Source organism: Molothrus ater, chromosome 13 (genome assembly GCF_012460135.2).
Source record: "Molothrus ater isolate BHLD 08-10-18 breed brown headed cowbird chromosome 13, BPBGC_Mater_1.1, whole genome shotgun sequence".
Lineage (NCBI taxonomy): Eukaryota > Metazoa > Chordata > Aves > Passeriformes > Icteridae > Molothrus > Molothrus ater.
In genome coordinates, this window is record NC_050490.2 from 5237660 (window position 1) to 5265595 (window position 27936).

The 27936-nt window shown below is 40.6% G+C and overlaps 1 protein-coding gene across 1 annotated transcript; it reads left to right on the forward strand.

Moving 5' to 3' along the window:
• Positions 1–3954: 3954 nt before the first annotated feature.
• On the forward strand, positions 3955–27936 carry CA12 (carbonic anhydrase 12). The gene is made up of 10 exons (XM_036389767.2): positions 3955–4045; positions 7689–7709; positions 13713–13892; positions 16434–16576; positions 19006–19101; positions 20766–20829; positions 21275–21432; positions 22487–22613; positions 26910–26994; positions 27672–27936. Exons 1-10 carry the CDS (start codon positions 3955–3957, stop codon positions 27754–27756), a joined length of 1050 nt encoding a protein of 349 aa, XP_036245660.1. The 3' UTR covers positions 27757–27936.

The window sequence follows — 27936 nt, forward strand, 5'->3', positions numbered from 1 at the left end:
TCCTCCCTCTGGACATGCTCAAGCATCTCCACATCCTTCCTAAACTGAGGGGCCCAGACCTGCACACAGCACTCCAGCCTTTGTTACCCATGCTGACACTCAGCATTAGTGTACATGCATTTCAGCTGCTGATTTCACCTCTGACTCTGGCTTACCACCCTTGGGCTTGTTTCTGGAGAGTCCGGTTGCATCCCCTTCCCACTCAAACCTAGTTTAAAGCCCTCTCAATGAGTTGGGCCAATTTGTGGGCTAGAATCCTTTTGCCCTTAACAGAGATGGGGCCCATCTGGCTCCAGCAGACCAGGTGCCATAAAAGTTGCCCCATGATCAAAGAATTCAAAAGTCTGCTGATGGCACCCGACCTTAAGCCACTTGTTGATAATGCAGGTGCTCCTGTTCCTTTCATCATTTGTCCCTGCAACTGAGGGCACTGAGCAGAAAACCACCTGTGCTCCTGCCCCATCGACAAACCAACCCAGAGCCCTGAAGTCCCTTTTAATTACCCTGGTGTTCTTCTTTTCAATCGTGTCACTGCCAGCCTGGAGTATTAGCAGTGGACAGAAATCAGAGGGCTGAATCAGCCCACAGAGTCTCTCAGGAATACCCTGTCCCAGGCCTCAGGGAGGCAGCAGACCTCCCTGTGGGATGGGTCCAGTCGACATATGGGGCTCTGCGTTACCCTCAGAAAGAAGTCACCTACTACCACTACCCTTCTTTTGTTTTTAATGCTAGAAATAGTAATCTGTCTGACAGATGAAGTGTAACTGGGAGGCACTCCAGGCAGATTATTTTCTTCTGTGTCATCTGGCCCTCTGGATCCAGGGCTTCATACCTATTCTGAAGTGGCACCAGTAGGTGGTGGGGGTTGGGAGGAATTTTCATAACTTCCCTGAGGAGGGACCCATTTCCACTCTCCTTCATCCATCAGGTGTCCTCCTCCTGCCTGATGGTGGGAGGCATGGAAGTCCTCTGATTCCTGGCGGGCTTCTCTCAAGAATGGAAGGGTGAAACTCCACCATTCTATTTCCCTTTCACTTTCTCCAATGTTCCTCAGTCTTTTTACTTCCTCCTTAAGCTTGGCCACCAGACAGAGGAGATCATTCACCTGATCACACCACAGGCAGGAGTCTTTTGCAATGTCCCGTGGTGCTAGTGACAAGCTCAAACACTCCTTGCAGGAAGGGGTCTGGACAGACACGTCCTTCTTGGGGGGCTCTGTTTGGGTTGGTACACTTTTACTAGCTATAGCTTTTGATTGTGTGGAGACCATTGCTGAAAAAATCCAAAACCAACCAATCAACCAACCAACCAACACAAAATAAAAAGCCTACTAGCAGGAGGATGACTGCAACCCTGCCTGTGTGAACTGCAGTGCAAGCTGCCCTCAGAAGTGCCATGCCCTCAAAGACATGCTACAACCTCAAAGATGTGCCATGCCCTCAAAGATGTGTCACGCCCTCAGATGTGCCATGCCCTCAAAGACATGCTACAACCTCAAAGATGTGCCATATCCTGGAGGGCTCCCTAGAGCCTTCTCTGAATCAAACTGCCAAGGGCTGCAAGAAGCTCCACCCAGCACCTGAATGGCTGGTGAGAGGACCTTATTTTCTGTTTTATTACAGCTTCACCTCTGAGGTTAAACACACCAGGAAAAGGGAGTGATTGTGGTCAGTCAAATGCTCATAGAATTTGCAAGTGAGAACTCCAAGTGTACTCTCTAATGAGAATGCCTTGTCTCACCCATTCGCTTTGAACTTGTCCCGTACACTTTCCATGATCACATCAGTCTTTGCATCACTACTGCCTTGGCAAAACACCACCAAGGTTACAGAACAGTGCAAGTTAAAGACTGATAAACCCACACTGCAGAATTTCAGCCTGACTTTCATATTCAGGATCAAAATCTACTATTTCTCATGAGCCACCCTCGTCTGTGAAAATGCTGCTCTGTCTCTGCCTTGGCCTGGTGTGGAAATGCAAATCGAATGCTAGCAACCTAAAATTTCTTAAAGCCAGAATAAAATGCAATCCCTATGTAGTTTGTGCAGAACACTGGCAGGTAACTGTGTCAGGGAGCTTTTTTCTCTTTTTCCATGGCTTACATTTTGGAAGCAAAGAGCTATTTCTCCAGCCAGCCTTGAAAGCACAAGCACTGCCTGGAATTCCTCTCATAGTTGTGAAGCCAAAATGGCCTCTGCTATAGCAGGGACTAGGGGAGGAGAGGCACAGGTTGTGAAAATGTAAAAACAGTCTGAGGGAGATTCTAAGAATCAGAGCATACTTCACCATGGTGAATGTTTCAAGAACACTGGCAGAAAATATGAAGGAAGGAGATAAGAAAACACAGTTTGGCAGATAGCTCAGTCCATGCACTCCTACAAAACATGGTCTTTTTGTAGAGCAGGTAATTTTCAGCTCTTGATACCAACCTTAGCAGCTTGTCAGACAGGCTGCCAGCTATGTGAAGGCTGTTGACAAAACCACTTATTTTACAGAAACCTCCAAAATGGTGTTTCCAAATTTCCATTGGGTTAGGAAGGTCTTGCATGCAGCAACAGCTGTGTGCTGATAGCCCTCATGCTGAACACACTCAATATGCTTTTTGTACCAATGTGGTAGACAGTGTCCCTCTGCTTTGGACAATGGCACTTGTGAAGTCATGTTAAAAACATTTTCACTATAGCTTACACTCTCTGACTCTTGATCACATCTGTCTGAACCAAAACAAGCAGAATTACAATCTAGGTTTACAAAATGCTAAGAAGTATGAGAGGAAGTGTTCTCAACCACAGCTGCTTTCTAAAAGACTACAGCACATTAATTAGTTGGTGCTGCTCCTTGCAGACTCCCTCAGCCTAGACTGGGAGCACTGGGCTATGGATGAAGAGCAGCAATAGACCAGAACCATGCAGGGCCCTGCCTGGGATTTAGGCAGAAGTGAGCCATGCTACAGTCAATTTCCCTTATCAACCTCATAAATGACATGAAAAAATAAGCACATTTAATAACATTGAGCAATTACACAGCAGCTGATAAATAAAGATATTGAAAATAAAGTTTGACCAATCAATACTAATGCATGATAAAGCTGTTACTGATATATAGAAAGCAGTTAATAACAATTATAAATAATAATGTACTCAAATAAAACCAATGGTCACTTCAATCCCACCTTCTGCTCCTCCACTATGCTCACTTTAAGAGCTTATTCCTCAGTCACTGACAGAAGAGGACATTAACTTCTACCCTGTGCTCCTCTTTACCCCTCTCCATGCATGTCCTGAATAATATCAGTTTCTGGAACTGTTGCTTCATGAATTTTCAGTCCTCCCTACTTCATGTGTCCTCCTGGTTCCAAGAGCAGTCAGCTAAAAAAAAAAATCTGTTCCTGACAAGTGGGATGGTTTCTGTGGGATGTGTCCATGGTCCCTTTGAGTTATTACCAGTTCCACACAGAGCCTCACTTCTCCCTTCCCTCCAGTCCTCACAGTGGGCCATTATACTAGGTTGGGCTGATCCAAAAATGGGAGCTGAGGGAGACTCTCTGAAACAGGCTAGAAAAACCCTACTGTGGTATGGCCCATAGGAGTACAGATTTTTAAAGCATTTTTGTCTCTGCTAAATAATTTCTCAAGTTCCATGTTGAAATTCCCTAAGTGCTGGAGTCTTCCCTGTGAGGACCTCACTAAAACTGAGGTAATGAAGATGTCTTCTGAGGGTGTTCTGACATAGAGGCAGGTCTGATTACATCATTTGTTTTGGGTTGAGTCTCAGGAGCTTTATAAAAAGCAGTCCTAAAGGCAAGGAGAGAGAAAAGGGGAGAGGAGGGCAGTAACTCATTAGCAGAAGCTCTGTATATGTGCATTCTGCTATTTGCCACATGTCTACAAGGGAATTGCTTCAGAGTGCAAAGAAACCTGTGTACTGCTGGAATATTATAAGTCTTTCCTTGAGATGTCAGCCAAGAGCTTCAGTATAGTCACAGTGGCTACTGTGCTTATTTTCTTCCAAAAGATTCAGCTCTCAAAGCAAGCACCGTTGAATGGTAAAGTCTTTCAGCTTTCTATTTTATTGTCTCTTGTACCTTAAGGCAGCCATTTATGCAGAAAAATGGCACCCTTTCATTATTACTATTCAATCATGCTCAAAGCTGTATATTGCTGCAGTCTGCTGTTGTTTGGAGTTAGTATCCTTATTTTAATTTCTCAGAATAGGTATTCTGACTTATACAGGGAAGAGAAATTTGTCCTCTGATTTATTTGGCATTACAGACTTTTTGCATGCTCAGTATGCTTTGCTTTGTTGATTTTTTTATTTCTCATAAAATGAAGTGGAGACTGGCCCTTTCAGAGTTAGTGTAAGCATCACACCTTTCCCTCTGCCTGTTTATTTTTAAACCAGAGAGAAAAAAAATCAATCTCTGTAAAGCACCCTACACACTAGAGGTCATTCTCGTATATTGGCAACAAGACTAGTTTCAGGAGGTTGGTTCCCTCTCTTTTTAGGAGTCAGTGTTCATCTATTCAAGCTGATTTTAACCAATTTTCATTTTTTCAAACTAATTATAATCTACCCAGTGTTATTATAGGCTATGAGGGGAATTCTTCTAAAGTTTTGTGTTACTCAGCACGTATATTCATGGGACAAAAATCCAGGAGATTTAAACATAATTGAGAGCTGTTGGTTCATGGAGAGCTCTGTCAGGACAAACATTTTATCAGGTTTTTTGCAGAAGCAGAAAAGGCATGGAATTCAAACTTTTAAGGTCATCTTCTTATTTTGTGCATATGTCCTCTGAAAAAATGCCTATATTCTCTAGAAGAATCTCCCACCTGAAGGAGAGGTTCCTAGAAATTGATGCTTTCCAGAACAACAGAATAAATAAAGCTTGATGCTTTACAGGTGCTTTCTGTGACCATACAGAAGGTTTGGAATTGAAAGGATTTGTTGAAAAAATATGTTTTATGATTCATGCTGAAGGGAATTCTGGAGAGTGACTGTCTCAGACTTAGTTGGAACCTAGTCCCAAGAAATGGCAAGAGCTACAGTATCTGCCTATCTCAGACATCTTTCCAAGTAGATTATCACATCTACAAGCATTCACACTTTTCTAGCTCTCAAGTGTCACTGGAAATGTATTTTTTCCCCTGGCTGTTGATCAGTCAATGCAGGTACACTGGCTCTAGGAACCTCTGCCATGCACGGGCACGTAACTGTGTCACTCGTCAATACTCATCCCAACATGAACAAAGAGCCGGCAGAATGTTCACAGACATAGAGCCATTGAATATTCACTTCTGGATGTGAATCCTCGGATCTGACACCATGTGACAGTCTGCCTGACTCTCATTTCATTATCAGGCAGAATAAAAGCAACTGTGGGAATCCTTAAAATCAGAGGGTTTTGGGAAAGCTGCAAAAGGCAGGCCTCAGAGACAGCAGAACTGTGACTGGAGCTAAGCAGTAGTCATAAGATTTGTCAGCAGAAAAGTTATATAAGAAGTAGAAAGGACAAATAGAACAATGGTTTGTGCATTAACATTTGGCTAGAATAACTCCCCAAGCTGCAGAAAAGTATATCTAGTGAGATATTAGAAAGCTCTAAGCTTAATAATGGAGCTCTGTGCATCCTATCTAAGGCTTACAAGCAGGTATTGTATTATAAAAAAGCAAGCATTGTTTTAACCACAGGTACATGTGCTTATAGTGATTGGATAGAACTACTGTTCAATATGCTTTTGCTTTGTGTGATTGGTCAAAAAACTTTTAAGTGAGTTGCTGAGTACTTTGCTGCCGGGGATGTGAGCTGCTGGCATCTTCCCATTGTCATCACCTGTAATGAGAATGATGCTGGAAAATAAAACAGCTTGAGAAGTGTTCCCCAGCAGTCCTGTCTGTTTGTGATTTGTACATAGACCCCTGGCTGCCAATAAACCCTTGCTCAGGGTCTGAGGTAGGCAGTTCTCCGTGTTCATTCAGAGAAAATCAAGAAGTTTCTGCCATGTGGTCATTGGTTCATCTCCTGATCCAAGAGGAAATTACTATAAATGTGCCTCAGCCCTACCTACAGCTGCTCTATGGCTATGCTCACCATAAAGTCATAAGGGTAGCAAACTGCAGATCATTAAAATGCTCACAGGTTAAGGAATACTTCACTTGGCAAAAGACTTGAAGCTTTCATTTACTTTTGTGTCAAGTGGCATAACTGACCAAAATATTATAAATGCTTAAAAGTGATTGTTTTAAGGATGCTGTAGGTTATAAAAATCACAATTTTGACATCTTATACACATTTTAATGGTCAATAAAAGCATGAAGACAGTAGCTATTGTATTGCTCCAGTATTTCTTCAAACCCTGCTCAAATGAGGACATTTCTAAAACCTACTGCCAGTCATTGCTATCTTTATGCAAGTTTTGTCTACAGAATGACCAAAGGACACAAGCAACCCCCAAAAACCCCAGTAAGAGATAATCCCCTGCAGAGAGAAGGCAAGAGGAGAATGAAGTTTCTCATCCTGAAATCTTAAACATGAATTCTTCTACAAGAGGAACCTGAGGACTTGAGTCAGGATGATAACATAGACCTTGTTTTGAAAATTCCAATGTAAAAGAATGAGGCACACTGATCCTAACAAAGTGAAAGCAGAGAGTTTCATGTTCCCACCACATATCAATACAAATAGCTAAATGCAGTAGGTTTGCACAACCCAACAAATTAATCCCAAACATTTCACACAACATTTTTAGGGAAGAGCTGCACCTGTGACCACAGTTCAGAACACAAGAAATGCTGCCAAGAACCATGTATTGAGCAGACAAGTGCATGTAATGATAAATATTTGCCTGCATGCATACAGACACAATCACAGGCACACTGAGTGTTTGCAAGATTTGTATTTCAGGACTGTTTAGGAAGCAGAAATAAAATTAAATTTGCAGAGAGTAAAGATCAGCATTAGCCTGATAACCCAAACTGTTCAGGTCTGTCAAGATGAGCACCTCTAACTATGCAGCAAGCTGAGTGACTTTAAGTAGGTTTCAGGACCAGGAAAAAAAAAATAAAAAGATCATTTCATAAGTCAAGACATTTCCAAACACATGCAGAGATACCATCCCAAGTTCAGTTCCTTAAGCAGTGGATGAGTATTGATCATTTTAACACTCACTCTCCCCTCTTGGGATTCTCTGAGTTATATGGGTTCATGTGTCATACTCCCTTTTTACAAAGTCCATCACTTCTCAGTGTAGCACTGATGATTTTCAAACTCCTCAACAAGGCATAGGGAGGCTCATTGTAGTTACACCCCACTTATATTCCTTAGCTTTCTAACTAGAGAAAAATCCCAGGGGTGTACCTACAGACAGTCTGTGGGTATTCCAATTAAAAAAAAAAAAAAAGTACTGAGAGCAGTCTTGCCCCAAGACTTAAGTGACCACAAGAAACTCACCCCTATGGGCAGGATCACAGGGATAATTATAGTTACAATTTGAGTGAGGAAGGTTCATAAAATATCAGAAAGTTTGAAAGTATCTATGCTTTTATATGTTTTGCTCACCAGCTGGGACTAGAATGATAGACAAAAGTATTGCAACATTCAATACACGGGTTTAAGTAGCAATTTGTTTCTTTACAGAGTAAGATCAATTTCAAATACTCACAGTAATATTTCCCTTTTCTTTAAACAGCGTCAAAATGGTCTTACATTGGTAAGTACTAATTCATACATACAAAGTTATGGCTTTCTTCTGTGCTTTAAAGACAACTGGCCAAATGTATTCTGGTGAGTACTTACTGGGATCACAATCCTTACCTAGGTTTGAATCTGGTCAATTTTCTTGAAATCTGTTATTCATGCACCAGGTTTCAAATCTAGGTGACTGAGAATCAGTTACTGAATTCTAAATTTCCTTGTGGAATGACAAGAATTTCAGCAGACTAAAGCTGGCCGTACAACTGAAGATGGTCCCCAAAGCCCTCTGTTTCCTCAGCTGTTCCACATTCCAGCCCAGTTCTGCAAAGAGCATTCTCTCCCTACCCACATGAGTCTTCTTTTTCAAGTAGAATCAGAGTTCAGTAAGTCACCTGTATTCTGTTACTGGAGGCTCAGGTCCCCTGAAGATCTCAGCAATGACAAAGCAGAATAAAACACCTTTACAAAAGCAGTGTTGATTTGTAACTAATCCTTTAAGTCATCTACTAACTCAGAAGCACCTGGTGGCTGCTCAGGAAAAGAATTATCTAGTGTTTTTCTTTTAATTGATCAAATCCTCTAGCCAGGTATTTCCTCATTCAGAGTAGCATTTTACATGCCAAATACCCCCACAGAAGTAGGTGGTATAGAGAATCTCAGAAAAAATTGCTTGTTCTTAAGCTTTTGGTGCTGCTCCAAGACAACACAAAGAACCTCTGAGACTGAACTTGCTGCTAGGAACTCCTCCTTTTGGCTGTGCTCCATTTTACCTGACTCGCTTCACATAAGCAGAAGGAAAACTGCCAGCTGCATGTCTATCTGCCAGTGCCCACACACAGACCTCACATTCCCAGTACTGAAAAAGCTTGACACAGCTTTAACAAAAGCCTGGGCTTTCCACTTTGACAGCACCCATCAGATAAACCTAACCTTGCTGGACAGTAAAGAAAACAAGACTTTTTTTACAACATGAAAGCAGAAGTTTTGCCCTCCTTCCTTGTTTAAATTAGTTACTTCTCCCTTCCTAGGAATTTGGGTACCAGTGTTGATTTCAAAGTATATTATTCTCAGTGTCCAACTTCACAAATTCCTATTAAGCTCTTCCATACTGCAGTCTGATTTTGACATTCTAAATGTAAGGAGGATAAAGAGAAGGTTCACAAAACAGATTATCTTTTTCCTTCAGCTATAGAGTTTGAAACATATCTAGAAAAACATATAAAAGCAAATATATAAAAGTAACTTCAAAAAACTGAAGTGGCAACTGAATTTGTACAGAACAGTACAGAAAAGCAGAGGTGGAGCACTGATCCCCACAGAGAAAAACAGCTATTAGAGAGACTGTGCTAAGCCAGGAAAGAGCTCCTCCATACTCTTCTACTGATCCTTATGGCATTCTAAATCTTCCACTGTTTACTTTGCCCCTGAAACACTTTGCAGTGCCTCTCACTGAAATTAAATCAATAGGAATGGAAAGGAAATCAAGCCATTATAACCACAGACTGATGTCAAGATGAGGGTCAAGGTACAAGATTAAGGGTGGAGGAGAAATCTGAGTGCTCATTGTCAGAGATTTCTGTTTGTTGAGTGTTTTACATATTTTACAATATGTAAAACTGAACGTTGATGCAGTGTTAATACCTCAGGCCACAGTGGCAAAGCAAGATGACACCACATGTGATCAGGCCTTATCTATTCAGCACAGGCTTTCCAAAGACATGAGAGTTCACCTTGCTTATAATGGAAACTACTGCATGAGATACATCAAATATAAAGGCTAAACCTCTCCTGTTTGCTTCTTCCTTAGCCAAACTACAGCAATGCTATTTCTTCTTCCTGTTTTCACTACCCTTGTATATAGACCAAGAAAAAGTGCCTGGAGGAAACACCACAGAGCAGTGAGGCCTGAGGCCTCCATCCCCGGTGACACAGGCCTGCTTTGTGCTCTCTGAAATGTAGCTCCACCTTCTGTAAGATGGACAAAGTAGATCAAGTGTATCATAAGGAAAGCATTTTCAGTTAAAGAGCTGAAAGAGTGGTTCCAACACCCCACAGCTCAGGGCAGCATATGCACGCAGATTTTGGCAATCCTGCTGTGTGGCTGTGAGGTGCAGGCTGAAGTCTTCTGCCCCCCAAAAAACCCAGTAGATGTTAGGCTTCAATTCTTTGGATTCTGGCTCTTTTTCTGTAGTGTAAGTGGGCTGGAATGAAATCAGAGAACCAGAATCATCCCTTCAGAGTGGACAAGCAGCTACAACAGAGAAAACTGGCTTTGCAGACAAATTTAAGGTAATAGTGCCAGCAGAATTATTAATGTACTTTAGCATGGGAAGAGACAACTTCATGCTGTAATGCAGGCACAAGAACTGTTGGTAACAGATATCAGGCTAATTGTACTTGAAAACTCTTTTAGTCTGCTGCTGCCAAATACTCCAATTCAGTGAGGTGCTGAGAAGCTGTGCTAAGACCCTTTCACTCGCCCTTCAGAAATGCCAGCTTTAGTGAACACACTAGAGCATGCCCCAGATTTCTCATACAGCACTTGGATGCAGTAACAGCGACAGCTACAGCCCTTGGCAATTCCTCTGTCTCACAAGCTTCTCTCTGGACACATGTGTGGAAGATACACACATATTGGCTCTGTGTGCACAGAATGGTATCACTGAGCACTGAGCAAAATGGAATCCATGTGGTCATGTCACCATGGCAGGGAGCCTGGGCTCAGCCTTCACCACCACCTCAGCCCTGGGCAAACAGCAGCTCTACAGCTTCCAGCTGGCTGAAAACAGGGCAAAGTGCTCTGCCTGGCTGCAAAAATACCACAGGCATTCCCTGGGTTTTACTGACCCAATGTATTTTACTACATTACTTCACATCAAGAGAACTTGCATAGACTATGAGAAGCTGGAGCAACACGAATATTAATTGGCCATCAGAACAACAGTCTGTTGGTACCACTGGTGTCTCATAGGGCTGTTTTCTCCTTATCTTAAACGGGCCAATGTATATACCCTGGGAGGGGACACCACTGCTCAGGAAGGAACATCTGTCCTGCATTGCCCAGCAGCACCAGTGTTGTTGGGGCTGGCTGGAAAGCATAAAGCTGTCAAAGGAAATGTTACAATGGACACATGCAGTCTTGGCGCTGAGGGCGTTTTGCTCAGCTCACTGGGTAGTGGGCAGCCAGACAATCCAGAAAATCATTCCTGCTTTATTTACAGATATCTTTTATTAAATAGCCATGAGGGCACAGTCAGGCTCAGAGCTATTTTCAGTGTGGTGAGGGAACATAGTCCTGCAGATTGGTGTCAAGCAAAGCAATCTACAAGCTGGATTTGAGCAGCTGAGTTTGCACCCCCTGTGTGGGAGTGCAGGGAGTGCTCTTGGCAGCACTGGGAGCAGTGGTAGCAGGAAGGATCCTACTTCCACTGGCACCAGCAGCTCCCTACCTTAATATGCTCACTCCAACAGCTGAAGTAGAGTGTTGAGGGGGTAGAAGAGGCCCATGGCACAATTAGTGCTCTGCTGACACAGTCTCGTGGGATCCTTATAGCAGCAAACACTTCTGAAATGCCCGGGTCACAAATGTGTCATACAAAAAGGAAATTACCTTTGAAGATAATTTTGCAATACTTCTGTTAATATCTTTTGGGACTTGTAGCACAGGCCAATCTTACATGCACAAGCTGTTCTTTATTCAGTAGTGATCAGACAAAGCCTTTGTAAACACAATGTGATTTCCACTGAATTTATCTGAGTGTACTGGCACAGAAAAAGGAAAATCTGGTTCACAATCAATCATCCATTTTCAGCAGACCTAACTGAGAAATGTCTTTCAGCTGTGTGGTTTATCTACCTTGGAAATCTCAATTTCACATATGCAAAACTAAGCTGCAGTGAGCTCAGCTCTTTGAGACAGGAGTTTTGAGGCATTGAAATTCGAAAGACTATGTGATAAAAGACAGAACTTCTATAAAATCTGGGTTTGTACAAAAAAAGGGGTCTTGTTGTTTGGTTTTGTTGGGTTTTGTTTTTTTTTTTTTTCTAATTGAGCAGGAATGAGAAACAAGCAAAATGTTCTGTATCTTAAAGGCCTGTGAGTGGAGTTGCAGATTTATGTCAAGAAAAGGGTCAAGGTACATAAAGACTGTGATAGCTGCATCATTTTATAGAAAAGACAAAAGTTTTCCTTCTGAACTGGCAACATAGGTGTGAAGTTCCCATATTCTCTTGCCAGCTCTTCCAGACATTTAAGTCACCCAATCACAATACTAAAAAATGATTGGTACTTCATGACTCCCTGGCTTGGACTAGACTTCTATTTTATACATCAATTACCTATTTAATTATCAAGTCTCCAAAGCTGTGATATGTAATATATTAAAATCTTGCAAACTCATTACCTTATCAAGCCTTTTAAAATTATTAAAGTCTTTTTACAATAAAGGCTTCTCACCAATTTTCTGACATTGCTGTAATCTTAGTTCCTTGAAAAGTGTTAAATTTCAGTGTCATTGTCATGCACAGTAAGCTTGAAACTAATAAACTGTCATTTCTTGGAATATTCTAATGCATATTTTCCTGGGAAATATTCTTCAGTATGTATTCCACAGTATGGAATTTATGCTGTTCTGCATGTATTTGTTATTTGCCAAAAACAGGCAGAGGAGAGGCTTCTATAATGCCAGCATAACATTTATTAGCTTTTTAAAATTATTTCAGCAACTTTAAGATAGTATCACAAGGATGTAAGAAGAAAGAAATTGATGTGATTGTCAGTGAACTGGAGTCAAAAATTTAAGTTACAGCAACAGCAAAGCCTATTTATACTGAAAAGCACTGATTGAGTCTGTCAAACTCTGCACACTGCAAACAATGTCACCTGCTAACCCTATGTCTTGAATACTCTTAAACAGCTTTACCAAGAAAGTAAGTCTGTCTTTAAGCACCAGAACTGATCTTGTTGATTCTGTCACATGAACTATGTTTAAGAAAGATTCACCCCCACTATCCATTTACTTGGCAATTGTCTTTCATGTAAATAAGGTGAACTGCTAATAGTATCCTCCTGCCTGTTCATTTCCTTCAGAAAATATCTGAACTGGCTTTGCCTGTTCAAAGAAGCCACTGGGAATATTATAGTTTTGGAAAAGAAGCCTTCTAATCAATCTACATAGCTGAAGAGAAGTGAGAAATTATATCCTCTATTTTATAAGTACTTCAATGAGGAGCAAAAGTATGGGAACAGCAGGCTCACAGTGAAAAGCAAGCTGCCAAGGAGAGTAATTATCCATTGGGCACCAATGAGGTATCTTTTATCTGCAATGCTTTAAGGAAGAGTAGAGGTTTATTCCCTTCTGAAAACAATGGCCTCATGTAAGTAGAAATTTATCCAGGCAGGCCCAGTGTCCTGTGTTACACAGATGGGACTGGGTGATCCCTTCCTGCCTTGGAAAGAATCATGAGTGTTCAGAGACAAGGAGAAACAAAAGTTGCAAGTACCTCTTCTGGTATTTAAATCAAAATCATCTCTCATCTTACAGTCTGTAAACAGCTGCTAGCTGGTTAATGTGCAATTAAAGCAAAGGCACAATTAAAATTCTCTTGATATTATCTATTCTTTGTAGATCTTACCTCGGGCGAAAGGCTGTGACGAAGAAAAGTTTCATCAGAGTTTGAGCAAGTTATTGCTGGTCAAATTACCATAATACCTTCAATTTTTGCAAGTTAGCTTTTCACTGTGGGTTGTGCAATCCTGTTAGATAGTGCCAGACAGTTTGTACAGTAAGGAAATGTCTGAGGGTCTGATATAATCAGACCTGTCTCTAGGTCACAACACCCTCAGAAAAATGATCATACCCTTCATTACCTCCATTTCAATGAGGTCCTTTTTTAAAAAAAGTCTTAAAAATTCAGAAAAGGCTTCTTTTCCAAATTTTTTGTGAAGGCTGAAACAGGAGAATTTCTGTGTTAACTGCAAGTGAAGGTTTGACAAATGTGTCTCTGTTAATTCACACAGGTCCTGATGGAGAGAAGGCCTGGCCAAAGAAATACCCATTTTGTGGAGGAGTATTCCAATCACCTATTGATTTCCACAAAGCTATTCTCCAGTATGATTCTAATCTCTTGCCTTTAGAATTCATAGGCTATAACGTGCCCTCCACTGACCAGTTTACATTGATCAATAATGGCCATTCAGGTAAGGGAGCTCACAGACAGCAAGGAATGGTAAAAGAAAGAGCTGCAGGAACTCACTGTTTTTTGGGTTTTTTTACTTCATGGGCAATCCTTTGATTATTAGATTAAATTAGGATGCTAATCAGATGAGAAAGTCTTCACATCAGCATACCTACATCTACAGAACAGGCTAGAGAAATCTGGGAAAGTACTAAGTAAATGGATTCCCAGTAAGTAAATTTTTAAATAAAGAAATTTAAAATAAACTCTAGGCATGTCAGAATTAATGCCCAAGGTTTTCTTATTACTTTGGTTGAGATGCACCGAAACAGAAACAGACTTTGTGATTCTGCTAAAAAGAGGTTAACTGATAACATATGAGTAATGGGTCTCTTCAATTCACCAAAGCAGCTCAACTGAATTATGTGAGGGCATAGGGAAGAGGAAAAAAATTGTAGGAGCACCATTCTTTTGAGTAGGGATAGAAACCTCTTTAGTGTAAGGTAAGATAGACAGTGATACATAGTGATCAGTGAGAAGACAGAAAAATAATTAGAAATAGTGTACAAACAGGTCCTCCCCACAGTAGCACCAAAAGAGTGTCAGTACAGTGGGTAAAGGCAGAGATGGTGCTGTCTCATAAAGGTCTCCTATAATGACACAATATACAATACCAGTGAGTCAGCCCCACCATTTTTCATTCCTTCCTGAAACACTTGAAGACATAGAAATAAGAATAGTTATAAAGCCCTCCTTCTTTGTATCCTCCTTTATTGCAGAAGTATCAAGATAACCTGCATTATAAAATGGCCTCTGTTCTCACATGCTTGGTTATGAATCGACCAACATGCAAAAATCGCTTTTTTTATCATTCTTTCAGTGAAGCTGACCTGCTCAATTGAACATCGTAAGCCCATTCTTCAGTAAGGGCCAACCTCTTGGGACAGACTCCTGGTTTTTCTCTTGATCAATTTCTCCTTTAAAACCAGGTTGTTTCAGACTAGGAATGGCTGGAACATCCTTTCCTTGTGAGCCTTCATTTCCTAAAAGTCCTTCTCAGTCCTAAGTGAAAGACTGGACTGTCACAGTTGAATGCACCAGGCTGATGTGACAGGCAATAGGCAGAGAAGGAAATCTTGTCATTGTGTACTTGAAGGGTGCCAGAGTGCAGAAGGAGCCAAAAAACCAGCACGGAGAGCCTGTACCTCCCAAAACAGTCAGACAGGCAAAAGCAAATTCCTTGGAGAACCTAAGTCACTACCACTGTCAGATCTCACCTGTAAAATACGAAATTTGATTATTTCCTAAAGAAAGTCAAGACAAAAGTATAACCCCCTCAAGAAAATGGGAATTCATTTACAACATCAGTGCCCTCCTAGAAAGCAGTAGAGATGCATCCTACTCTAGAAACCACACTTTGATACAAACTAATTTACCTCTGAGTAACAAAAGTTAGCCTCTGTTGGACTGATCATTATACCATCTACTGCTAACTTCTTTTTCAGCTAGAGGAAACCAGCAGGATGATGAGTATTGTGCTGTCAAGTCATTCCTGTATGATGTTTGATGTTCTTCACCAGCCAGCTCATTCAGACAGAATCACCTAGATCAGCTAGACTGAAAACAGTAGAACTCAAAAAAAAAACCCCTCTAAGTAGGAGTCTAAAAATACAGAGGGTCACAGCTGTTACTTCACTATGGTTTTGAGCCTTGTTTCCCCTGAAAAACATGTCCAGGGTAGTCTGAAACCAAACTGTATTCAGTCTGGAAAATAATACAGATAAATTGCAAAACAATCAATCTGTTCTTGACATAAGCCATTGCTTTATGAAGTACCAAATGGTCCAAGTGAACAACTGAGAAGTTGCTGCTGGATTGAGAATTACTACACAAAAATCCTCCAACAAGCCAGGCTGCCTTCCACACCCAGGAGCCTTAGTGAGGGGAAGGGAGGGTCATGCATGTAAAGGTGTCGCTCCAGCATGCCAAGAGAGGAGATGTTCCTTCTTAAGGCCTAGGATTATCTTGCTGCTTGACACCAGTGTTCTGGATTTTGGGAGTAGCAAGGAAAGGGGGAGTTTATTTGGTTTTATCCTGTGTCCCGAAAAGAAGATTAGGAGGCAGCAGAGTTCAATATAACAGGGAATATAAATTACCACGAGAAATATTAATTTATTAAGCAATTTTCAACCATTATAAGGGGATTGAAAGAAGATACATGAGCCTAAATTTTGCTTTGACATATCAATAATTGTCTCTTCAATGTCTGAGATAGATTCACATTCTTCAAAGATTTCCACTAGCAACAATTGTCACTTTAAATTCACATATTTAGGAAAATAGAAACAGGCATGTTCTAAATGCTCTAAATCCTGTGCTACCTAGAAAGTCTTAAAGAGAAGAGAAGTGTTTATCTTCTACCACAGGACTGAGATGGATTTGAGCCAAGAATCTGCTTTTTTCATGCTCCATATATAATATACTTATACTCGGCATTTTTATTTGTCCTGTTCCTGAGAGCTGTGGTATCATTCGTTCCTATCTGGTTTTGATCTGCATACAGTGAAAATGTATCTGTCACCTGCTATGTCCATCAGAAACCTCCCATTTGAATACACTGCATCTCAACTTCACCTGCACTGGGGAAACCGGAACAAGTCCGAAGGCTCTGAACACACCGTCGGTGGGAAGCACTTTGCAGCAGAGGTAAGGCAGACCAGCTCAGATCAGGGAAAGAAGCAAAGAAGGTTGGGTAGCTTCTATTGTTTCAAAGTGGGATCTCTGTCTTGGGTGAATGACTGTAAAAGGCTGTGAGGTTCTAAGTCAAGTATTTATGATTTGGGGAAATACAAAAAAAAATGGGTTGTGCACAACAAAAAAAAGATGGATTTGAATGTACTAAGTCAGGGAGCCGGAGTTTAGATTCTAAACTCAGAACTGGCACCAGGTCACTTGAGGCAATTTTATCTGTAAAACTGTGCTGCTCTGTTTACTTTTACTCACCTTCTTCTGTACAGTGACTGTAGTAGTCTGTTATTTTACAGTTTGTTCTTCTGTAGTAGGTTTTAAATATTCCTTGTTGTAAGTTTGCAATGGCTCATTCCATGCACCCCATTTGGCTTCCCTGATGGTTCAGTCCTGAGTTGTTTACCCCAAGACTTCCCCACCAAGTGTATGTCAATCCCCCTGTCTATCAAAGACAGCACACCCTTTTTGTTCTGGAATGTTCCCTGTCTTTCATCCCTTCCTCAAAGCAAGATTGGATTGCAAGGTTTGCTCCTTCCTCTTGTTGGCATCTATTGGATATCCCTTACCCTGCACTCCTTCCCTAATGCCTTCCCATTGGTAAAAAGTTGCGTACTCCCCTTGTTCCCTCCCCTCCTTAAAAGCAGGTTTTTTTGCCCTCAGTTATGGTCACTTGTCCCTGACTTCTCGGGGGAAATAAATCTTCCTTGGAACTCAAAATAAGTGATCCCTCTCGATTCCTTCACCTCGGTCCCTTGTATTGGGTTGCTGCTGTGTCACCTGTGCCACAGCCGTGTGCTGCAGGGAGCCGCGAGCCCCTGGACGCGCTGCCACCCGGAGTTTCTCCATAGGGATACAGGGGCAGCCACCCGGAGTGTCTCTGTAGGGATACAGGGGCAGCCACCCGGAATGTCTCTGTAGGGATACAGGGGCAGCCACCCGGAATGTCTCTGTAGGGATACAGGGGCAGCCTCTCTTGTGACTGCTCATTGTCTCAGGGGGTGAGCTGGCCGGAGAACACATTCCCTGTGTTACAAATAAGAAGCTTGACTAGGCCAATATTCAAGCAGCAATCAACTTATTAATAATATGGTAAAGTATGAGCTATACAGCGCTGGGTACAGTGGGGAAGTTTTCCCTCCAATTGCACACCGATAGTTGAGGCTTACAGGTGTTTATAGGGGTACTCATAAGCTTTCTCAGCAGTTTCTATTCCAATTTTTACTCATCAGCAGTTTCTATTTCCAATTTTTATGTCACAATTCTATACACTATTGTGATTTAGTTTTTCTCAGGATGTATCCCAAAAAGGATTATCCCCAGATGGTGGTGGTCTGGTTTCCAAAAGAAGAAAGACAAATCCCATCTGGTGAAGTCCAGCTCCCCAGATGTGGGTCCACCTTTTGATTGCAAGGACTATAAATCTCATAACAGTGATGTCCAGCTTCCCTTGGTCGAAACTATAAATCCTTGAGTTGATTTTCATCTTCCTTTCTCAAGCTGCTTTTCTCTGTTTTGTTAAAGTGTGAGATAAGCATGTTTGCTTTATATATATTCCAAAGCTATAGTTTCAAGGATACAAGCAATATTCTAAAATTATACTTCAAAAGGTTATTATTGCAAAACTCTTTAAGGCTTAACTACAGGCAAAGAGCAACATCCTTAACGCTTTAATTCCAATGCTCCTAAATCAACTATGGTTAATTGCAAACAAAAGATAGATTCAAAGGCCTTCTTCCATGCTTTACTTTCCTCAGGTATTATTAGAATTCGTCTTTACAACTGTCCCATGGTCGGTCTCCACAAATATGGCAATCACAAATACACACATGGCCTGTATGTACCTGACAAAAACAGCTTTGTATTTAACACCTGTGACTGCAGCCTGCAGTTACAAGTGACAAACTATTTATCTTTTCTAATTTCTAAACTATGGATTCGGGAATAGATTTTGATAAGCAGCACCAATCAGATATTTACTTCAAAATTATTAAGAAAAAGAAATTAGCTAGAATAATTTGCTTGCATAACAGTGGAGGAATCCACTTCTTCTCTAGTTATATTTAACACTGGGGTTTGCATTCCAAATATTGGAGTGCTAAGGTGTTATTTTTCCAGAAAAATTTACTAGCACTCCAGTCAAGATGCCTTGAAGCTGAAGTCATGAACCCTCTTGTGTGGGCTGTGTGTAACCCAGCTACAGCAGGGCTGTGAGTCCCAGGACTTTCTGCCTTTCTCTAGAAGGATCTTACCACTGCAGCCAGAAGTCACTGAAGAACCCTCCTGCACTGTCTCATCCTGAGGTGGCTGCATGGTCCTTTCTAACTGTGAAACACAAATGTGAGCATAACCCAGATGTTATAGTAACAAAGTATCTCCTCCTTTTTTAGCTGCATATTGTACATTACAACTCTGAGAAATACCCAGATATAACAGCAGCAATGGACAAAGCAGATGGACTGGCTGTTTTGGCTGTTCTCCTTGAGGTAGGATGCAGGATCTTTATTTTCTGTTTGTTTAGAATATGCTTTCAATCATTCAGTTATGAGAGACCTTTAATGTACAAAATCACCTACATTCTTTACATTATTATTATCATATACAGTGGCTGAATAAAGGATCTTCCTTTCCTCTTTCACAAAAAAATTAAAAGAGTCAGATTCTAGCAGCACATACCAAACCAGGAGCAAATGCCACAAAAAGAGGAATTCTGAGTATTTCCTCATGTTTTTTAGTAAATTAACTTCAGGTATATTAAATCCATTTTTGCATTCATTTACAAACTAATGATTGGTAGCATTTATCAAATAAGAGGCAACAGTGAATTTCAAGCTCATTCACTCAGAGCTGACTACTGTAGCATGAAGCAGTTTGAGCACAGCAGAGAGGCACAGGCAGGCACAACCCTGCCTTTGACCACTGTATGTAATTGGGATTTAACCACAGTCTTCTCCCTGCTAACTTCCCAGATTCTTTGAATCACAGATTACAGAAAATGAGTACGTTCAGTGTCATTTTAAGATGTCAGGACAGCTTTCCAATTTTTCTCTCTTAAGTCCCACATATGAAGATAATAATGGTCTTAAAAATAAAAAAAAATTAGTAGCTTGTATGTGTATCATTCTTATTGAGGATTTAAACTCCTCAGTAAGATAACTGTAAAGATAATTTTTAAATGTGAGGATTTTCTGCAGTATAACAAAGCAAAACCACAGGTTTCCACATTTCCATCAAAAAGTAAAATGTTCCAGTTAGCAAACAAAACTCTCATTGATATTACCCAAGCTCACTTCCTAGCACCTCTAAGATTCTGAGAGTAATTTTGTGTTAAATTTCGGTTAATTTGGAAGTTGTAGCTGTGAAAAGTGTCAGAGTCTTGTACATTACACTAGGGAATAATACTGGGATTCTGGTTATTTCTAAGCAATGGTATTTGAAATTCAAGTTAATGAACCATGGAGATTAGGTCTTGGAAATCCTTTCAGACAGCTGGTGGGTACTACAGTTAATGTAAGGACACCAGTTTACTATGTCTGGTTGTCAGAGGAGTTGCTCAGCACCAGCTCTGAAGAATTCATAAAAAAGGCATTGATTATTAGACTGAAAAGCTACTGGTAGCAGTTGAAAAACAGTCTTGTGTGATGGAAGAGTTATAGCCTTGGTCAGATAGTTGAGTTGTAGGCCTGTGGCCCTGTGGTACCCAACAGTGTCATTCTTTACCTCCCCAGACTGTGAGAAGCAGCACTATAAAAATGTTTGTGGGTGGAAAAATGTGGCTTTGACTGGAAACCAGGAGATGATCTGAGAAGCGTGGCAGCTGAGAACTTCTGCCTGCAATGCTTTCAGAGGAAAGGTCTTCTCTTCATTTGCACAGCACTCTGAGCAGGCAAGGGCAATAGGGTCAGTGCACACAAAAGGTCTGCACTGCAGTTGTAAAGGCAGCAATACAACACAGAAGCTCTTATAGCTCTGGAGCAGGAATATTATCATGGCTCTGAGGACAGAGGGAATGTTTTGAGTTATAAAATATTTATGCCATTCTAGTACATTAATATCTGGACAGTGGAAGCCCTTGCCTTAGGACAGGCCAGAAGCACAGACTCATTTTCAGACTAGTGATTTGCAGCTGTTGATAATGTGGTCATTGCAGATTGGACCCTTCAGCCCATCCTATGAAAAGATCTTCAGGCACTTCCGGAACGTGAAATACAAGGGTGAGTGGCTAAATCAGATTGAGAATGGCTGAGAGTATCAGGTGTCACCCTGGGAGGGATTGAACTGGCTGAGGAAACAGTCCAGAGGTCCCACACAAATCTGTCACAGACTGTGAAAGGCTTCCAAATGCAGTGCATTCCTGGGAAGAGCGTATGGCCAACATGTCCCATGTGATTCTGACTGGGCCTTATTTGTTCCACAAGGTGTTTTTTAGTTAATATGGGCACAGTTTATCTTGGAGGACTCTGATTTGGTGTCTCAGACAAGGTTTGTACATAGGAAACTTAAAAAACTGTAGTCCTTATTAAACTGGGATCTCCTCTGCTAAAAGATATTTTTCTTTTCCTAGTGATATGACACTGAAAATATCCAACTTACCGAAAAGCAGATTCACTTCACCTGTGTAGTCATGATGCAATATTTAACACAAACCCCCTTTTTTAGATCAGAAGGTCCTGGTCCCTGGTTTCAATATTCAAGAACTACTTCCTGACAGACTGGATGAGTATTATCGCTACGAAGGATCCCTGACAACTCCTCCCTGCTACCCAAGCGTTCTCTGGACAGTTTTCCGACACCCTGTTAAAATTTCTCAAGAGCAGGCAAGTTCCAAGTTCCAGCAGAGCACATTTCCCTGACTGGTATCTGCTAAAGAACAGTAAATACAAAGTCTCATTTCCTGGATTTCTCATATGTTCCTGTAAAACTGAGCAGTGACCATTGCTAAAATCCTTTAAGTGGGAAGAACAGCACAGAACTGACATAAATCAATATCCCATGCTGTTTATTTGTTAGCACGTTCTCAGTTGGCCAGAACAAAGGACAGGCAGCTGCACAGCAATTGGTACAGTATCAGCTTGAAAAAATTCCAGTCAAGTGAGATGAATTTTGATTTTCATTATGTACTTACTCCCTGGCTCCAAGTCTTTCAATGAGTTACCTGCAGATTATTGTTTGGGCTCCATATCTGAACATTAATCACCAAGTGTTTTGGTGTTACTTTGATCCGGATGGACTTGAGTGGGTTGGAAAGTTTCTATAAAACTTGTGTTGTGTTACTTATCCATCTTGAGTTCCCTAACTTTTCTCCCAACTTACATTTTTTGTGCTTATCTAATTACCTTCTTTTGCTCTTAGGTGGCCCCTTACCTAGACTATAAACTCACAACCGCTATCTTCTGATTCACCTAATTATAGACACAGGGGAAAATATTATTAGCAAAATCTCAGATCAAATTACTGCAACCTCCTTGTTTTGAAAATACATTCTCAGCTTCTGTCAGACCATGTCTCTACCAAAATAAAAAACTCTTTCAAAAAGTAGTCTTTAATACTACTTAGGAGTTAGACTGTGCCAGGGAGAGTATGCTGGAGAAGTCTACCATGTTTCCTCCCATCGAGTTTTCCTGGCTGACAGTCTGATAGTAAGCAGTAGTTTCATCAGGATGTAAACAAAATACAGGTATGGACTTGGAGATGTCACACTGTTTAAACAGTATTCTGTATTTGGGTTCACGGGCCACATGAAACTTAATTATTAATGTATCCCCTTCCCTTTGACTACCCTTTTTCTTTTTTCCTGAACACTCCCAGTGACCACACACAGGCACTGCTTTCTCTGTATTCTGTGAGCTGAACAGGTGCATCCCTTTATAGTTACTGGCACTGGAAACAGCCATGTACTGCACAGAGCGTGATGACCCAGAACCCCTGGAAATGGTTGATAACTTCAGAAATGTTCAGGAATTCCATGAAAGACTGGTTTTTATCTCCTTCCGTGAAGGTGAGTTGTATGAATGCTTCTGTGCAAAGAAACAGTGTGCACAGCGATCTGATCTGTGTAAATGTGAAGTACTGAAATGGCAGTCCTGTTCAACTGTACCACTACAAAAACACAGCTATCTCCCTGCAGTTCACTTGGTTGCCTTTTCTTCTCATATTGCATTGTGCATGGGCAACTCTACAAGAATAAGGTATTCCCAGGGTAGGCAAGAATTTTTTACAGCAGTGGGTATCAGGGAAGCCCTGCAACCCTTCTGATCAAAGGCAGGGAGATAAAATAAGGAAGACATGATTGGCCTTGTCATGCTTTGCAGAAGTATTTGCTGTCACTCTAAATACTAAACAGCTCCAGCCAGTGTAAGTGCTTAAGATGGCCTTGTTTCACCAGTGACATTTGCTGGTTCTCAGCAAGGTCAGGCTTGATCTCATGCAGACCATGCATTTAAATGGAGTCCTAACTTCAGGGACACTGTTTTGGTGAAACTACACAGAATTAAAAAAGGTCCTTGAGGAATTCAAAGTTGGTAAATAAATATAATTCATAACACTGGATTCAGTGCTACAAATTAAAAACAAAACCCCACCATTTTACAAGGAAGAACTGATTCAAAAGCTTAACTCTGCAGTGTTATACAACGACAACATGTGAGTTTGGCTGGGGGACTTTGCACAAAAGTCTGCATCAGTGGTGAGAAGCTGAGCTATACCCCACAGAAAGGCCTTTGAGTACATTGTGCAAAATGTATTGTTCCAACTGCTTTGTTGTCTTGCAAACATATACTCTTAAGGATCTGTGAAGCTGGCATGTACACTCAAGGTAGATTATTTTAGGCAAGCCACTGCACTATTTGAAATTATAAGATTTATAAAAGAAAAAGCAGACCTCACCAAAAAGATTAGCCAAGCAGTAAACTTTCAAATTAATAAAATGTGTTAGCACATCATTTCAAATTCACCTCCCATTTTCTTCACTGTTTAGATGAAAAAACAGAAAACATAAGTTGTCTATTTTGGACACAACAGAAACAGTTCCCTGCAGGCACACTGCAGTAGTTGTTCTTGCCATTCCCCTCTGCAGAGAGACTCTTTCATAAAGTATCTATTCTAATAGAAAGTTTAAAAGAAGAAAAGTGAAAATTAGAGATCAGCCAAAACAAATCCTGGGCAGAACATTTCTCTAAAATCAGAGATGACTTAGATTTGTCACCAAAAGATGGCTGATCTCTTAAAATGAGAATTACATGAGAAGTGCTCTTGTTGCTAGATTCTAAACATAATACCTAAGAAGATTTTACAATTTAACAAGTTTACCAAATTGTCAACAGTTCCTAACATCTCTGTGATTAATACAGAAAGTGATACTAGTTGCACAAACAATATTTTGAGTGAACGAAAAGATGACTGAATAGTGAAAGAGAGGAAAAACTAGATTATGTCAGCCTTTTTTCTCCTTTTATGGGTTGGCCAACCAGAAAAACGCCCCCCATGGCATTCTTATATGACAACAAAGAGGTTTAAACTTTCTTCTCCAACCTCCAATCTCAAACACTGGCTGCTGACTAGAGAGCTGGTTGGGTTCAGAATGGTTATTTTAATCATCATCTTCAAATCACTGCTCAAGCCAGATTATGTGCAATGATTTCAGCCAGCAGGATTTGCAATGCAGCTTCCACGTTTCTGAGACTAAGGCTTCCTCTGCAGGTCTTAAATCCCTGCACAATCTACAATTGTAATGCCACTGCAGAAACGCTTTCTGAAGCACCAGGAGTTCCAGGGTGAGCACCACCCTTGTGTTTACAACAGGTTCACCATGGAATGCAGTGATCCAGCTTCTACATTTTCTACCCTCAATCTCTATCACAATTCACTACCTGGTAGGCTTGGCAAGGGTATGTTGTCAATTCCTAACAGCACCTATAAGCCATTGATCTGCTGAGTCTGAATGGTCAGTCAGAAATGAGAAATGAGAAATGCAGTGTTCCACCTGTTTCTTAAACTGCCCTTTCAGCACCTGACTATATTCTCTCTATAAATCATACTCAGTACTTAATAGTAGAAGGTAGAGAGTTACAGGCCAGTAACTGGGAATCTGACACTATGCTTTTCATCTAGGGAATCTCCAAACATTTCATAGAAATAGTGTAAGCATTATTATTTCCATTTATGGGGGGAAATTTGATCTAGATGTGACTCTCCAAATTGTTGCTGTGAACCAGAGCTAAACCAAAAAAATAACATTTGCTTCTCCTCTGCTAAGGCACAATATTGGCTCCCATGCAGAGATGACACCAGCCATAGAAGCATTTTCAGTGTATCTTTAAATCTGGCTTGACTTAGCAGAGTTAAACTGTAGGGGTTATTGCCCATCTGGCTGTTCACACCCCAGAATTGGTCTCTATGGCTATGAAGGACATTGCTCAGTGCTACTTTAAAAGAAACCACATTCAGTCTAAGTACATTAAGTTACAAAAGCTCATTGACTCTATCAGTGAACCATAGAAAAAATGTTCAACCCATTTCAAAAAGAGTATTCATTACCCTTGTAATCTCACATTCCACTTACTGCAGTCACAAAAGCTTCCTCACAGGTGCAGCCCCTCACCTAAAGGGCAAAAAAAGGAAAGAAAGGGGAAAAAAAAAAGAAAAATAAGGAAAAATGTCTCCTGTCAAAGCTCAGTGAAGTACACCTGGCTGCTGCAAGTGCCCAGCCTGATCCAGTCAGCTGCACCTCAAATAGGAACAGAGCACACCTATTAAGAAGGGGAGGAAAGGCCATGCAGAGAGTCAAGGATTGAGCCAGGCAACCACTGAAATTTGTAAAAAAAATCCTGTTGTGCACACCTAAGCCCCTACCAAACAGGTTTTCAGAGAAACTTTTCTGCCTTATCACTGACAAGCCTGAACTGCCACCTTCCCCTGAGCACAGACACCACAAGATGGGGCCACTGGCCTGTGTTTTGTAGCAAAATTGAAAATACTGAGGTGTTCAGTCATCCACATTTTTGATGCCAGTAATGACCATCTAAATTCACACTTACTATTTATAAGAATCACACTTCAAAAAGCCTCTAATCGTTAAGGATTACGCAGCAAAACTCATGTGTGTTTGTAATATATTTTGGTTTAGCAGCTATTTATTCCAGTAAAATCCCCTTCATATAAATGCAGCTGGAATTTGCTATGATGTTCAAACCATCTGAGTTAAACAGGAACTCGTGTCTAGTTTTGATTAGTGTACCAGGCTGAAATACTATCTTACTAAATTTTCTAAGAAGATCCTCTCATCACACAGAAGTTCTCTCTGCCCTTTCCCTTCAAACTACAAGCTCTTTTTTTACAGTTATCCCTTTGGTGTTATATTTTTGTGTCCATTTGACGCCTTTACTATGACAAAACTCACCTTTTACAAAACAGCTCCTCTTCAAGTCCATGGATTGCCAGCTTCTTCCATTTAGCTGGACTTCAAATTAATGGGTCAAATGCAGTTAAACTCTACATTTTACATTTGTGTTTCATCAACAGCTGATTTAATAGGAGAAAATATTTAGGTGGAATGCGTGAAACCTGTCAAAAGTGCTCTGATGTTGCTTAGTGAGAACCAATCATTTGAAAAACATATTTTAAAAAATGTGTAAATAAATTAAGAAAATGCAGTTAAGAAAAGGGAGCTCACCTCCAGGATCTTTGTGGAAGCCAAAATAAATAAAAAATACCTTAATTGCCAAAAGCGTACATAAAGCCCACTAAGAAATATAGCATTATGATAATCCTTAAATCTTTATGCAAGCAGGGGATCACTCAGGTTTTCATACCAATATCCTGAATTCATTTTTACCTTCTTTGATGCCTTTAAGCAATGTTCTCAACAGCAAAGAATATCATTCTTCAGCTGTCCACAGTCAGTGTTGTTCTGTGGTGTGAGAGAACAAAAGGGATTGAATTTAACATCCTTGATTGCCTGGGTTTAATTCTTTGGGTTTGTTTATGAGCTCTAATTTATTATAGCATAAAAATCATACTCCTGCTATGACCTGCTGTACCAGGGCCTCCACATGGGCATTGTGACTTCAACATGTGTATCATATCACAGCACTGTGAACTGTGGAGCCAGCTGTGGCACTGGGACGTTCCAGAGAACATCTGTGCAAAGTTGCCCATTCACAGTCACAACGTGGTGTGACAAGGCTGTGGAAAGGTTGCTGATGCAGAATGCAGACATTAGGACAGATCAGAGACTCACCTTCTCCACTCAAGGCAATGGTATTAACCCTTGTGCATGTTTTCCCTCTTTTCTTAGGTTTTGTGGTATCTGTTGTGATAGCCTGCATTCTGGGAGTTCTCATCATTCTTGCAGTAGCATTCTGGCTACTGAAGAAGAAAAGGTAAGATGTCTGGCTATCATATCACAAAAATATTCAAGCCATATTTTCCCTCTGACATAGAGAAGTGCTTGCGTGTCCAAAACTTTGGACCTTTCTTATAGTGATAAAGTTTGATCTTTCAGAAGACATGATCTCTTCCTACAAACTATGATTTGTTTTTATTACTGTAGACATTATTTCCTTGTGTGATATGAGGTTGGGTCAATAAAAGACTTATCCAGTTTTCCTATATCCCAAATGCCATTTGTTCTTTTCTTGTTATTTTTGCTAGCACTGCTGCTCCTAACTGCTTTTTGGATCCTTCCATTTTTTCTTGGAACAATATGTCAAACAAGGAGAAACGAATTTTAGGGAAACCTCTCCCAAAGATCACAACCTTTTAGATGAAGAAATATGTACTGCCAAAAGATCAGTAAGCCACTGTTTGCCGACAAAGCCAAATGCTGGGAAAAAAAATCTAAGATTACAAATTTTGCTACAGCCTGCTTTCCTTTGCATTCAGCATTGACCTTGCATACAAAATGTGGTCTCCTGAAATATTTGAAACAATAAGCTGCATGAAATTTGCACTAGTACAGAGAAAAATAATCTCATACATGCAATGGACAACTTTAAGTAACTAATTGTGTTTTCCTTCATTGGCATTACAGTTATTTAATAAATTTGTTTTATTTTAGTTGCAAAAAGGGAGGTGGAGACAACAGAGGAGTCATCTACAAACCAGGCATGTACAAGGAGAAAGAAGACATCTCCAATATTTGATGCCCTGCTCTGTCACAAAAGCCCCTTTTCATTCATAGCACTGATTTATTTTGAATTAGTGAAACACATCACTTCTTCTTGGCTAATGAATACCCTCAAGGGAGTTCTAAAAACACATACCAGCCAAAAGTTTTCTGTAGGCCTTGTTGTCTTGTTTTCCAGAGAGATATGATCAGTGAA

Excerpts from the sequence above, each read along its gene's own strand:
- CA12 (XM_036389767.2), top strand. The coding sequence starts at position 3,955 with ATGTCAGCCAAGAGCTTCAGTATAGTCACAGTGGCTACTGTGCTTATT. Across the intron at positions 19,102-20,765 it reads TTTTGGCTGTTCTCCTTGAG|ATTGGACCCTTCAGCCCATC; the intron begins GTAGGATGCAGG and ends TGGTCATTGCAG. Across the intron at positions 26,995-27,671 it reads TGGCTACTGAAGAAGAAAAG|TTGCAAAAAGGGAGGTGGAG; the intron begins GTAAGATGTCTG and ends GTTTTATTTTAG.